Source organism: Octodon degus, unplaced genomic scaffold (genome assembly GCF_000260255.1).
Source record: "Octodon degus isolate 3935 unplaced genomic scaffold, OctDeg1.0 scaffold00138, whole genome shotgun sequence".
NCBI classification, from domain to species: domain Eukaryota; kingdom Metazoa; phylum Chordata; class Mammalia; order Rodentia; family Octodontidae; genus Octodon; species Octodon degus.
Window position 1 is genome coordinate 2,091,154 of NW_004524714.1, and position 14,202 is coordinate 2,105,355.

General features: G+C 57.3%; 1 protein-coding gene across 2 annotated transcripts; it reads left to right on the top strand.

Annotated features, from left to right (window-relative positions):
* Positions 1 to 3,959: 3,959 nt before the first annotated feature.
* On the top strand, positions 3,960 to 8,030 carry Ptges2 (prostaglandin E synthase 2). Of its 2 annotated transcripts, XM_023701632.1 has the most exons (8): positions 3,960 to 4,264; positions 5,256 to 5,453; positions 5,948 to 6,006; positions 6,252 to 6,401; positions 6,489 to 6,689; positions 6,920 to 7,037; positions 7,532 to 7,696; positions 7,750 to 8,030. In XM_023701632.1, exons 1-7 carry the CDS (start codon positions 4,007 to 4,009, stop codon positions 7,658 to 7,660), a joined length of 1,113 nt encoding a protein of 370 aa, XP_023557400.1. In that variant the 5' UTR covers positions 3,960 to 4,006; the 3' UTR covers positions 7,661 to 7,696; positions 7,750 to 8,030. The 2 variants fall into 2 exon arrangements, with proteins under 2 accessions (XP_023557400.1, XP_004641584.1); XM_004641527.2 differs by having other exon boundaries at positions 3,961 to 4,264; positions 7,532 to 8,030.
* Positions 8,031 to 14,202: the final 6,172 nt, after the last annotated feature.

Sequence of the window (14,202 nt, forward strand, 5' to 3'; positions counted from 1 at the left end):
ACCAGTCCACACCCCCACCAACAGTGAAAAAGGTTCCTCTTTTCCACAGGTCTTTCAGCATTTGTTATTGGTCGGTTTCTTGATGGTAGCCATTCCTTCCAATGTGAGATGGAATCTCAATGTTGTTTCCATTTGCAGCTCTCAAATGACCAGTTTCTCATGTATTTATCTGCCATTTTTTTTAATTATTTATTTATTTTTATTTATTACATTTATTTATTGTGTGTGTGTGGCCAGCTCAGCCCACCAGGGGGCGGGCTGGCTGGCATGTGGTGCTGGGGGATCGAACCCTGGTCCCTGTGCTTTGCCAAGCTTGTTTCAAGTAGGTGCTTTAGACCACTGAGCCATCTCTCCAGCCCTGCCATTTGTATCTCTTCATCTGAGAAATGTGTATTCATCTCAGATGCCCATTTTTGGATTGGGTGTTTAAATATAGGAGGTCTCATTTTTCGTTTGTTTGTTTGTTTGTTTTTTTATGTGCTCTTAATAGCAATCCTTTGAGGAACAGTTGGCAAACATTTTTTTCCCACATTTTTGGGTTGGCTCATTTGCTTAGTTTGGTTTTTGGGGATTTTTTTTTAATGTTTTATTTTTGGTTTTGCTTTTTTTGGGGGGGAGAGGGTACACCGGGGACCAAACTCGGAACCTTGTGCTTGCCAGGTAGGCATTATGCCACTGAGTTATCTACCAACCAGGTAGGCTGGTTCTTCACTCTATTGATTTCTTCTCTTGCTGTACAAAAGCTTTTTTAATGAGATCCAAATATTGATTGCCCTTGCCAGGCAGGCACTTACGCCACTGACCTATCTCCCTGACCCTCCAATTTTAATCTTCATCATGGGCAAAGCCAGTTTTTCCAGCACCATTAATTAAAGAGGTGATCTTTCTTCCAGTGAATGTGTGGCTCTTTTTATATATACACTCAATCATTTACTTATGCCAGTATGGACCACTGGATATGTACTTTAGACTGTGGGTTATTTTTTTTTTATGTGTGTGTGTGTGTGTGTGTGTGTGTGTGTGTGTGTGTGGCCAGCTCAGCCCACCAGGGGGCGGGGCTGGCTGGCATGTGGTGCTGGGGGATTGAACCGTGGTGCCTGTGCTTTGCTAAGCTTGTTCTAAGTAGGTGCTTTAGACCACTGAGCCATCTCACCAGCCCCAAGACTGTGGGTTATAATCCAATACCATCTTATTTTATTTGTGGGGGCTCAAATTTTTCCAACGTGGGCCACTGGGAATTCAGGAATCCTCTCATACACACTCTTTCATTGTGGTTTGGGAGCAATTTAGTGATGTTTCTTTTAAAAAAAAAAAACAACAACGGGGCCGGGGAGATGGCTCAGTAGGAGAAGTGCTTGACTGGCAAATACAAGGATCTGAGTTCAATCCCCGGTTCTGAAAAAAAAAAAAAAAAAAAAAAAAACACGAAATCACCAGCAGATCACACAGATCAAGACAGTAAATATATTCATCAGCCCCTAAAGATTCCTCAGGCCACTTTGCAGTCTTCCCTCTGGTATCCTCTCTCCAGCTCTCAGGCACACATGGACCTGCTTTCTGGCCCCACAGATTAGCCTATGTAGCCCACAAGAAGGAAAACATGAACCCAAGACCTTTCCGTTGTCATTGGCAATACTGGAGACTGATCCAAGGCCCTTGCACTAAAGTACATCCTCAGTCCTTTTTGTTTCAACTTTGAAACCGGGTCTCACTCGATTTGAATTTGCAATCTTCCTGCCTCAATCTCCCAACATGCTGGGATTATAGATAAGTGCATGCCATACAGCCCAGCACTGAGGAACTCATTCTTTTTTCTCTCGCCCCCCGTTATTTATTTACTTATTTATTTAGTACAGGGTCTCCCTATACAGCTGACTTGTAGTGATGCTCCTGTCTTGGCCTCCCCAGTGCTGGGATTACAGGTGTGCACCACCCTACCCAGTTTTGGTGGCCAGCACAGCATACCCGGGGTGAGGAACCCATTCTAAGGCAGCTGCAGAACCAGAAAGGGCACAGAAGACAGGGCCAGTACAGAGACTGAAGGAAAACTCAAAGCAGTGACCACAGAGCCATGAACGGGCTGCATCCCTAACCCTAGCCACTGGCTCAGATCCCAAGAGAGGTGGGTACACACACTCAGCCCAGACTGGTGTTCATGGGCTGGCGGGATTCAGGCTGCTCTGCTTCTCTAGTGGTCCCCATAGCAACAGAGCAGTGCCCAGCTGTCAGTGTATGCTGCTCTAAGGAAGACACCATAGATGCTCCACGTGGCAGAGATTTCACACTGTTCTGGAGGCTGGCAAGTCCACAAGGCACAAGGTTCAGTGTCTGGCCTGTTCCAGATTGAGTAGTTTCAGGTGAGTAAAATCTAAGATCCCTGACATCCGCCTAGCTCGCTTCCCAATCTCTTCCTGTCATTTTTTTCATTGAATTGCAATCTGAAAAACCAATCATTATTCCTGCATCAAGATGGAAAAACAGAGCCAGGGTCATGGCTCAGGAGTATAAGCGCCTGCCTGGTAAATGCAAGGTTCCAAGTTCAATCACTGGTACTCAAAAAAAGATGAAAAGAATGAGTAGAGAAAAGTAACAAGAGACAGGAAAAAATTGACGAAGGATGGATGGTTTCTAGCCCTCCCTAGTGCTGCGCAGCAACAGGTGAGTTTGTACCCAAGTCACAGCAGCGGAGCCAGGAGGACGAGGTACCGGCAGTACTCCTGCTGAGCCAAGCTCCGCGCCAGTCCTCTGCTTGGTCCCATTCGGGTACCCTCATCTGATTTGGAATCAAGCCGCCTAGGAACCGGCTGGAGCAAGTCCCAGTGTGTCACTGAAGCTGCCTCGGTTTCCCCATCTGCAACCCGGCCTGGTTGCCCACTGTTCTCCAATGCTGCAGTTTCCAGTGACCTGTTCTCTGGCGCCTGACCTGCAACTCCAGGGAAATTCTGGGCTCCCAGCGGCGAGGGAGGGCATCCTTTCCACCACGACCCACATAGCCCTCCTGACTCCCCTTCCCCAGAGGGCAAATCTAGAAAAACAAAGGTCGTCGTCGTAGAAACCCATTCTGGTCACTTGCTTCCTCGAAGCCATCGTCCTAGTGTTCTGTGCCCGCCTCCACCCGCACGCCCAGGTCTCAGCTGGGGTACAACATTGCGCGACCTTGCGCCACCGGGTTAGGACAGCGCGCAGCAAAGGAAGGTTTCCCGACCCGAAGCAGCAACACGTGGGCCCAAAGGGCTCGGCGGGTGGCCCCGCCCACATCAGGTCCCACGGGTCTCCGCCCACCGCGTTAGTCCCGCCCCTTCCTGCCGCTGGGGGCGGGGCATCTCGGGCTGGCCGCAGAGTTGCCTGGATGTTCCAGGCTCGGCGTTCAACTGGAGCTTCCGGCAAGCAGAAAGATAGTTGGGCGTCCCGAGACGCCCACTCTGCCCATCCTGCCCGTGAGGGTCTCGAGCTCGGCGAGCTGGCCGTTCTGGGCTACATCTCAGACACCTGGTTTCCAAGGACCCTGTTGGCTTTGGGAAAGTTTATGGTTCGGGTTACAGCAGCAGCCGCACAACGGCTCGGAAGGGCAGAAAGTGCAAGTTTCTACCACCAGCTCACGGGAGAGGGGAGATTTGGGGCTCCTTCTTTGACCTCAAGCCGGGCTTTTCCTGAGACTGGGCATTCTTCCAATTTTTTTTTTTTTTTTATGTTTGATGTAGAAATGACAACATTCATGAGAGGTTCACCCTCCTCAGAGTGCTCGAGCCGGGACTAGCACATATCTCCCTAGGCTGGTCACCCCTGAGACCTCGGCAGACACTCAGTAGCCAAAGGCATCGAGTCTCCTGCACACGACCCCGAAGGGTTTCTGCGGCTCAGACTGGCGCGCCCCGGACCGCTATTCCAGTAGGGCGTCACGTCGCCCCCGGCAACACACCGGAAGCCGGGGACTGGCCCTTTAAGGGGCTCCGCTGCGTCTGAGTCTTAGTTGGGCGCGCCCGCCCGCGGCGCCGGTGAAGCGAACATGGCCCAAGCGGCGCGGGTCGCGAGGGCGCTCTGGCCCGGCAAGTGTGCCCTCGCCGACAGGCTGGGCGGCCGCTCCTGGCCGCCGTTGCTCACGCAGAGCCGGGCCGTCTTCGCGGGGACGACGAGTAGCCGGCAGGGGCGCTCGCGGCTGTTGGGGGCGGTGACGCTGGCCGTGGGGGGCGCCCTGGGACTGTATCACACCGTGCGGTGGCACCTGCGCGCCCAGGACCTGCGCGCCCAGCGCCCCGCCGCGCAGGTAAGACTGGGCCGGAACAGGACTGGGATTGGCGCCGACCCCGGGACCCCTGGGCCTCCGCGAGGTCAAGAGGCACCTTCGATGACCTTGGGCGAGTAACTTGGTCCTAAGGATCCGAGCCTGCCGCTCCCTCACCTGTTAAGTGGGGGCGCCCCCGGCGCCTGCTGCCTAGGACTGTAGTGCGTGTTTCTCATGCAGTCGTCTTCCTAACGTGCTATAAGGTTGTGAGTTGCAGCAACGGGCGTAGTTGTTGCTGCTGCTGCTGTTGTTGGGGTGTTGTTTGGTAGCAAGACAGAGTCACACTCTGTAGCCCAGGCTAGCCTTAGACTTGGCAGTGATCCTCCTGCCTCAGCCTCCCCAGCGTTGGGATTGCTGGAGGGCCCATCACGCCCAGCTGGGGCTGATGAGCCTCAGACGGGGAGGTGTGACCTAGGGAGGTGTGGTCTCCGTACTGGTGGCTGCCCTGCAGATGCATTCTGGGATGCACCTTCTTTGCTCTCCTCCCTTCCAAGCCCCTTTTCCGGAACCCCAGAGTCCTGTGGCTCCCTGCCCGTGTCAGGGCCTGGTTTGTTTTCCACGTGAATAACAAGGAAGGTGGTGGACTACACCTGAGGCCCCAGCACCGCTGCGCCAGGCTCACCTGGGCAGCCGGCCGCGGTGCTGCAGCCACTCCTTGGGGAATTGAAGTCCACCCCACGCTGCCAGAGATGGCCTGGGTGGTAGCTGAGCACTACCCCTCACCTAGAGGTCCCTGGGGTTGGTGGGGTGAGGCTGACTCCAGGGGCCTGGACACTGCAGCTCAAGGAGGCTGAGGAGACCCCTGGAACCGTCCCCCTGCCCTGGTGTCCCCTGCCCTGGGGTGTGCTGGCTGGCGCTTGCACCTGTGTTTGCAAAGTCTTTACAGAAGATTCCCCAGAGAAGCAGGTCTGCTTGGGGCTGTGTCCAGGATCTGGGGCTGTCAGGTTTCAGGACCCCCCTCCGTCTCCCCCAGCTTTCTCTGTCCAGCCGCCTGCAGCTGACCCTGTACCAGTACAAGACATGTCCCTTCTGCAGCAAGGTCCGAGCCTTCCTGGATTCCCACGCCCTGCCCTACGAGGTTGTAGAGGTGAACCCCGTGCGCAGAGCAGAGATCAAGTTTTCCTCCTACAGGAAGGTGCCCATCCTAGTGGCCCAGGAAGAAGGCAGCTCAGTGAGTCTTGGGGGCCCCCCACCCTCTCCAGTCTTGGAGTACCCCCGAACCCGGGCTGTAGGGACAGCAGATGTGAAATGCCTGGCATGAGGCATAGCACCTCATGTGCAGCTTTTGGAGCCCTGGGGGGTGGGGCAGGGCTTGCAGCTGCCACCCTGTTAGCCACGCCCAGTCACCCTGACTCAGGATGAGGGTCTGAGGGTAGAGACCCGGGGCTTAGTAGGCATTGGTTTGGGGTGAGCCCTCCGGATGAGTGTATCGTGCCAGGGCCCCACAAAACCACATAGCTATAGTTTAAGAGTCAATGCCAATCCTGAAAGCCAAAGTCAAGCATGGGAGTACACAGCTGCAATCCCAGCACTTGGGAGGCTGAGGCAGGAGGGTTATGAACCAGAGGCCAACCAGGGCTACATAGGAAGTTCCAGGCCAGCCTGAGCTGTGTAGCAAGACCTTGTCTCAGTAAACCAAAACAACAAAGTGGCTTTCTCTTCCAGCAACAGTTGAACGACTCCTCTGTCATCATCAGTGCCCTCAAGACCCATCTGGTGTCAGGGTAAGGACACTTCTCTCTCCAGGGAGGCCTCCCTGAGCTGCTGCTGAGGTTTCTGAATGGGCAGAGCCAGTCCCACCTGAGGCCCCCTTTTCCCACCACCTCATCCCACCTTCTGTTGGGAGAATGATCCTAGGATCAAGCCCAAGCCCTTTTAGTGCAGCAGAGCAGAGTCTTAGGGGTGCAGTGAGGTGGCCCAGGGGACAGAAGGAGGACAGCTGGCATGAGACTCTGGCTCTCTCCCAAAGGCAGCCCCTGGAAAAGGTCATCACCTACTACCCACCCATGAAGGCCCTGAACGACCAGGGCAAGGAGGTAACCGAGTTCTGTAACAAGTACTGGCTCATGCTGGATGAGCAGGAGGCCCAGCGCATGTACGGCGGAAAGGAGGCCAGGACGTGAGTGGGGCCTGGGCAGCAGGGCTGCACCCCTGGGGCTGGGGCCGAGCTCTGCTCCTGACACCCCTGGGCCCTCCCACACCACAGGGAGGAGATGAAGTGGCGGCAGTGGGCAGACGACTGGCTGGTGCACCTGGTCTCGCCCAACGTGTACCGCACGCCAACAGAGGCCCTGGCCTCTTTCGATTACATCGTCCGCGAGGGCAAGTTCGGGGCTGTGGAGGGCGCAGTGGCCAAGTACGTGGGCGCAGCAGCCATGTACCTAATCAGCAAGCGTCTCAAGAACAGGTAATGCACACTTGCATGGGCCCAATGCTACAGTCTGCGGAAGGCAGGTGGGCAGCCAGGGCTCCGGAGCCCCTCCCCAACTGCTGGGCCTCCCTGTGCTTCTGCCCCCACGCAGGGCCTTGCCCCGCTGAGTCACCCCCATTCCGCCATCCTATCCAGGCAGGTGCTTTTTGGGTCTCCCCAGGACCATACCACTTCTCGGCTTGATGGTGCTCCCCTCCCCCACCCAGGCATCACCTCCAGGATGACGTGCGTGAGGACCTCTATGAGGCCGCCAACAAGTGGGTGGCAGCTGTGGGCAAAGACCGGCCCTTCATGGGAGGCCAGAAACCAAACCTCGCTGACCTGGTAGGTACATGGTACCCAGGAAAAGGGGCCTGCCCTGGGAGTGGGGAATGGGGTTAGACCCAGACATCTGGTCCCCTCCTGTCGTGCCCAGACCCACCCCCATCTGGTGTCGACAGAAACTCCGTAAAAGAAACCAACTGCAAGGAACTGCTCATACCTGACACGCTCAGGTTGTCCTCAGGCCTCGCTGAATCCAGAGCCCCCAGGGCAGCACAGGCCCAGGCTCTCCCTGCGCAGCTTGGCCCTGCCAACCTGGGAATTGGTGTCCGCCTCAGGCTGCCGTGCTTCCCAGCCCATCCTACCCAGCAGCCTTCTGGGCTAGGCTTTAGCACCCAGCCTTGAGGCTGTCCTGCAGGTGGACATCCTTGTTTAGAGTGGGTGCTGGGGCCAAGGTGCAGTGTGAAGCCACCACACATGCTCTGTGCCGACCCCATGTGCCGAGTGGCCCTTCATGGTCAAGAGTTGGAAGCTGACGGCTCGTGCTCCTTCCACAGGCAGTGTATGGCGTGCTGCGCGTCATGGAGGGGCTGGAGGCCTTCGACGACATGATGCGGCACACGCGCATTCAGCCCTGGTACCTGCGGGTGGAGAAGGCCATCACCGAGGCCTCCTCAGCACCCTGAGCGACCCCACCTGGTAGGGGTTGGCAGCAGAAGACTGCTGGGCACTGGAGTCCCCAGGCCAGGCCCAGTGGCACTATACATAGGAGTAGGGGGCAGGGTCCTGCACCTCACCTCCCCAGCTGATGACGCTGAAACTTCCAAGGCTGGGTGCTGGGGACACAGCTGAGCTGTTTCTGCTCACAAGTGCTAGGCGGGGTCATGTCCACCCCAGGGCAGCCTCCTGCCCCTGACCTGGGCAGTGGTCCCTGTCTGGACCTCCAGTTGTGCAGCCCCTGGTGATGCAGTAGGGTGGTGTTTAGGGTCCCTCTTCCCAGCCTCCCCTGCGGCACTGTCATGCTGCAATAAAGAAGAGGTTTGTTGCTCCCTTCTTGAGGGCTGTGTGTACGAGCCGACCAGGTCACTTCAGAGCACAGGGGAGGGCATGGCCCCGGGGCCAGGTCTAGCTCTGCTGGGAGCTGACAGGGCAGCAGTGCCGGATTCTGAGCCTGTTTCCCAGTCTGCAGTGAGTGCGGTGATGCTCCCAGCTCATGGGAAATTGCAGGGTTGGAGGTACGAGTCCAGTGTACAGAAAGGAGTGGCTGCGTCCACACCTCTGCTCTACAGAGTGGCTGTGCCCCAGGGACAGGACTCTGCCAGTGTCACCCCCAGGCTGGGACAGGTCTGCATCAAGATACTGCCTCAGTGTCTCCAATGTGCGGAGCAGCATGGGTTTCTGTTCCGCAGGTTCTGTCACAAGGCCAGGGGCCAACCAGAGGCCAGGAGGGAGGTCACTGAGCAGAGGTCCCCACTGCGCCCTGCTCGTGGGGCCCTGAACACCCCCCTAGACCATCAGGAAGGTTTCCCCATTCTCCTTTGTTGTAAAGACAAACCAAGTATGGTACTGCACACCTGGAATCCCGGCAGTCTGTGGGCTGAGACAGGACGATCTCAGGTGAGAGCCCAGCCTGAAGGGCACCGTGAGGCCATCTCAGAAATGAAAGGGTGAGCATGTGGCTCAGCATTAGAGCACTCCTGGGCTTGAACCCCAGTGCTTAAACCACTCACCTTCCTCCTAATCACTGACGTTCAAATAGCCTGAAGTGCCCTGCAGCTGCCTGGACATGAGGTTGGGGGCAGCATGGGGTCAGAGGCCTCAGTGTCTCCCTAGCACCCCGCTGCCTCTGCCTGGTCCTCATACCACCCTGGGCCTCTGCCTCTGGCCAGCCTGACCTTACAAATGTGTGTTGCTCCCAGAGGGCTGGCACCAAAGTGTTCTCGCCCAGGGACAGCCAGCCCCCCCAGATCCCTGGGCTGCAGCAGACACCCCGGCTACAGGAGGAAGGGGCCAGACAGGGCTGCCTCCTGCCCAGGCCAGAGGATGGAGGACAGGTGTGGGGGCTGTCACCACTTGGGCCTGCGGTGTTCACAATGAGGGGCCTGTGGGCCTCCCTTGCAGGGCCATGAGTGCCAGGTGAAGGGGGAGGGCTTTCCCTGCACCCCCTTGCTCTCCCCAGGTCCATCCAAGCACCCTCCCTTGGACCATTGCACCCCACCCCATCCGTCCAGTGGTCACCACTGTCCTCCCTCACCCTGTGCCCCCTCTTTGCTCCCCAGCTTTTCCTGCTCAGAACCACTGCTGTTCTCCAGCAGAGTCCCCAAGAGGAGCATCTAATGTATCCCACGTGTGATAAGGGCATCGCCTTCTGTCTGGGCAGGGGCAGGGCCACAGCTCCCTGCTCTGCCTGCCTGCTGACCTGGGCTTCCCAGAGCCCCACGTGCAGGTGTGGCCGCCACCACACGTCCCTCGTCCCTCTGCTGTGGTCGCAGAGGCCAGGGTCATTTTTTCATTTTTCCCCGTCTCCGCGCTTCACAGAGGCTCAGAGGATGGAGTCAGAACCCTGCTGGGAACAGGGGCCGGACTTCTCGGGGCCCCTTCCCGAGGGCTACTGCAGGCAGAGAGAAGCCTGCAAGGACTCCATAGTCACCTGGAGGATCCCAGGCTGGATACCGGGTGAAGGGCTGGGGGCTGGCCGGGCAGCCTGATGATGCCAAGGGGCCTTATCCTCCCCGGCCCAAGGAGTCCAGCTTTTCTCTGTTTCCCTACAACCGCCAAAGGGCGCAGGAGGTCTGCGGAGCCTGGAACGCCGCTGGCGCTGCCCCCTGGTGGCCAATTTCAGAATCAATTTGGGTGCCATCATGGTCCAGGGACCAACGGGTTTATTGTGTCGGGGTCTGAAGATTAGTATGTAGGAAAAAATCCACCTCTCTCAAGGAAAAGACCCCAAAGCAGAAACCCTTGACCCAGTCGTTCCCCGTGTCCTGACGGCAGCAGGGTCCTGAGTTCGGCACCTTGGGCAGGCCCTTTCCTGTCGGACGGCATCAGCGAACCGTTGCGTGGGCTCGGTAAGGTCCGGAGAGGGGAGTTCCTGGACGACGAATTGCAGAACTGATGTTGGCGACATTTTAATGCAGCTGGTAGGGGGTGCTGCTGCCTGGGCACTGTCCCTACTCTGGTGGCTTCCAGGGATTAGGGTCAAGAACTGGGAGAAGGAAAACGGTCCTGGGAACAGCAAGACCCGCCCTCCTGGGAGCCAGGGAGTCCTGGGAAGGCCGCTGTGGGGAGGATTCTGGGTCAGCTTGTTTATGGCAAATTGCTAAATTTCGCCGGGTGTGACAGTGTGCTGTGACGCCAGCTGATGCGGGAGAACCCCGTGCGCCCAGGGCCGGCCTGCTGTGCACCGGAGACCCTGGCTCAGAAATAAGTGCTGGGAATGCAGCTCAGCGGTCGAGCCCCAACTGGGCTCGAGCCCGGTACTCACTGCGCCTTCCTCGTAGTGCCCCTCAGCTCAGGAGGAGCTGTGTCCCCGGAGGACCCCGGGCTCGCCTTGTCTGCCCTCAAAGGCCTTTCTCGTCTGGTCCCCTGCTCACCTCTCTGTCGCTGTGGCAGCTTCAGAAGTGCCAAGCTGCGACAAGGGCCACCGCCTTCTGTCCAGGACACTGCGGGGGTGAGGATCCCAACTGCAACCCAGGTTCCCTTCCCAGGTTGCCCCACAGCCGCGGCTCCCACCTCAGCTTCCTGAGACCCCCTATTCAGGCCAGCCCCACCACGAGACACTTCCCCTCACCCCGTCTCCTAGACTCGGGATTGTATTCCCTGCCTCCGCGCTGCACACAGGCCAGAGGGCTGGTGTTGGAGCCGAGCTGGGCAGAGGGGCCTCCTTCCTCAGGGCTCTTTCCCTGGGGCTGCTGCAGGTAGAGAGGAGCCTATAGTCTCATGCGCTCTGTGGTCACCTGGATGAACAGCCAGGAACCTGATCTCTGTGACAAGGTGCATCCCCGGTGCCCAGCTTCCTCCTGCAGTACCTCTCACCCAGCCCCAAATGGACCGAGTCTGTGTCTGTTTCCTTATCGCCGACAGAGGACGCTAGAGTCCGAGAAACACACGGAGAGATGGCCACAGGATTAGTGCTGCCACCTTGTGGCCACTTGTAGAATCGCTTCATGGCGCGATAGCCCAGGAAGCCAGACACTCCCGGGAGGGGGCCTGCGGCAAGATCCTGGCTCTCTAGTGTTTATTGTGAAGTTTCATACCTATGAGCTAAGCCCTTGGGAGGCTGAGGCAGGAGGATCCCAGTAGCGAGGCCAGGGAAGGCAACTTAGTGACTTTAAGGTCAGCCCACATTACATAACGAGGTCCTGTCTAAAAACATATAAATAAATAATGAAATAATTTCATTTCCATCATGTAAATAATGAATGTTTATTGTCCTCAAAGACTGTAGTTAAGACATAAAATAACACAACTGTTTCATGAGCCCGCGTTTGGTGTTTTAGACGCAGCCTTCTAGGGGTTTTTGTGTTTTTAATGCAGCCTGCATAAGGCACGCACATACCCGGTCACGTACTTGCTATGTGAGTGTACATACTTCACAGTTAAATGGGGCCTGTTTTGTGGCAGCCACTGCTCAGGACACTTTACAGAAGTGACCACATTCATTCCAACGATGTTTCTGTAGGGGTCGGCACCAACTTTCTCATTTAGAAATCCGAGGCATCAGCGCGGTTAGTGACGCACCTGGTCACAGGGGCAGGATCTGAACCCAGACCTCCTGGCTTCCTTCATGGTCTCTTACCCTGGAGCTTCACCCCGTAGAGGAGTCAGGGTATAACCCACCCATGCCGGCTCTAATGATTCCTTTTCCACAGGACACACACGCTCCTGCCTTTTTTTTTTTTTGGAACCGGGGATTGAACTCAGGCTCTTGCACTTGCCAGGGAAACACTTATTCCACTGAGCCATCTGCCCAGCCCCCAGCTGCCTTCTTTATTTAACCAGTGTGATGAGCCCGGCACAGCGACCCACGGCTGTAAACCCAGCACTGGGGAGGCTGAGGTAGGAGGATCACCAAAAACAGGACCAGCCTGGGCAGACCCAAAACCAGCCACAGCAAGGCCCAAAACAAAGGATAGGAAGGACTTTGATGGGTACAAGGGCTTGACAGGAACAGTGGGGGGGCACGCTAAATAGTGGCCCCAAAATCAGGTCCCAATCCTTGTATTTCTGAATGCGACAGCTCTCGTGGAACAGGAAAGTTGGGTGTGAGGTGGGAGATCCTGGGTGGCCGCAGCTGGGATCCAGCATCCTTAGTGAGGCCAAGGGAGCTTGGCTCAGGAGCAGACAGGGTGACACAGCGCATGAGCAGCAGCTAGAGTCGCCCAAAGGCCACCACAACCACGGCCTCCTAATGCCACAGGGTGAGGCCAGGTGGGTGCTCCGGGGGGCTCTGAAGAGCGCACTCCCACTGCACTTGCTGCCCGCTGGGGCGCTGGCTTTAGCTCGCTGGCCCTTGCAGAGTCCGAGGAGACCGGGTTCATGCTCCTGGAAGTCGCTGAGTCTGTGGACCTGGGTCAGGCACTGACCCAAGTGCTGACCACGCAGGAAGTCAGAAGCTCAGTGACTGGGGCAACCAAGACTCCAGTCCACAAGAAGAGGGCTGGGGGCTTGGACCTGGACCTAGGGCCGGCCCAGGCATCTCTGGCTTCAGTCTACTCTGGTGGGACACCCCCACCCCACCCCACTCCACCCAACCTCTGAACTTCTGCAGCCACCCACACCTGCCACTCGGGCTGCCTGGTCTTAGGGTACAGAGACAAGGTCCAAGGGAAGCAGGGCCCAACTGGGCCTGCCCGCCTCACCTCTCCCCTCCTTTCCATCCGCCCAGACCAGTGACATCCAGACGGCAGGCAGCAGTGGCCAGGCGGGAACAGCGCTGGGGACTGCCCCGTGCTGGTCACCTTTGTGCACACTGGACATGGGTCTCCGCCCTCAGGGCTGCAGGAAAGGTCATGTGTGCTATACCCATTTGGTTGTTTTGAGATAAGATCTCTATGTAGCCCAGGCTGGCCTCAAACTCACCACCATGCTCCTGCCTCAGCCTCCCGGGTGCTGGGATTTACAGGTGTGAGCCCCTGTGCCTGCTGTCTTTGTAGGGAAGAAATACAGACTCAGCAATGCGGAAGCCTGGCCCAAACGAGGCCAAGCTGTCCCTTCACCTGGAAACTAATTCTCAGAGTCCGAGGCACAGGTGCAGCGCTGGTGACAGAGAAACGCTGGTGTGGTAACTGCTTGCTGGGTGTGCTTCCAGGCTCCGAGCCCAGGGAACAACAGAGCAAAACCAGGGCCCTGTCCTCGCCGCCGGGAGGGAGCAGATGGGGAGCCGAGGGGTGCCGATAAACAGTGCTTCGGATGAGGGCGAGGACATAGGGGGGAAGAGACGGTGAGAAGAGAGAGGATCCCTGTGGGGACGCTCAAGTAACAGTGCAGAAAGCCAGGCATGGTGGTGCAGGCTAGTAAGCCCAGCACACTAGGAGGCTGAGGCAGGAGGGCCCTAAGTTTCCCACAGCCTGGGCAGTCTAGCAAGACTGTGTTTCAGAATGAAAAGTAAAAAAGGGCTGAGGTTGTAGCTCAGTGGGAAGGCTCTAGGCTCAATTCTCAGTACCAGGAAATACAAAGTGGGGGAGGAGGAAGAGACCAGACAGGGCTGGAGGAGCTGAGGTGTTCGCATGGAAGCAGCCTGGGAAGGTCTGCACCCCCAAAGTGTCCCAAGAGTCACACACGGCTTCAGTTTGCCCCGGCTGCACGGAGCTGAGGCTGAGGCTGGCTGGGACCAGGGTGGGGTGAGGGACCACTGAGCCAGCCCAGGCCTGGCAAGGATTTCTGCCATCGCCCCAGCAGCGAGCACCTGAGCAGTGGCACGTGGGCATCCTCACCTGCACTGGCCTCCAATCACAGAAATTCTTTCCGGCATGGCCCATGGCCTGGTGGGTGGGGGCTGCTGGGAGTGTCCTGGTGGCCTGGCTCAGAGGTGGTCCCCCCATTCTCTGCCTCCCTTCCTGCGTTACCTGGCTCCTGCGCACCTGTCTCTGTGGGTCTCTATTGTCATGCTGTCCAGTCTGGGCTCAAATGCTCCATCCTCCTGCCTCAGTCTTCCAGAGTGCTGGGATCACAGGTGTTCACCACCACGCCTAGCTCTCCTCTTCCACATCACTGTCTCAGAAAAACG

Bases quoted from the DNA above. Each gene is read 5' to 3' on its own strand.
- Ptges2 (XM_023701632.1), top strand. From the start codon at position 4,007: ATGGCCCAAGCGGCGCGGGTCGCGAGGGCGCTCTGGCCCGGCAAGTGT. The intron at 6,402-6,488 runs GTGAGTGGGGCC...CCCACACCACAG, and splicing joins GGCGGAAAGGAGGCCAGGAC to GGAGGAGATGAAGTGGCGGC. The intron at 7,038-7,531 runs GTAGGTACATGG...CTCCTTCCACAG, and splicing joins AACCAAACCTCGCTGACCTG to GCAGTGTATGGCGTGCTGCG.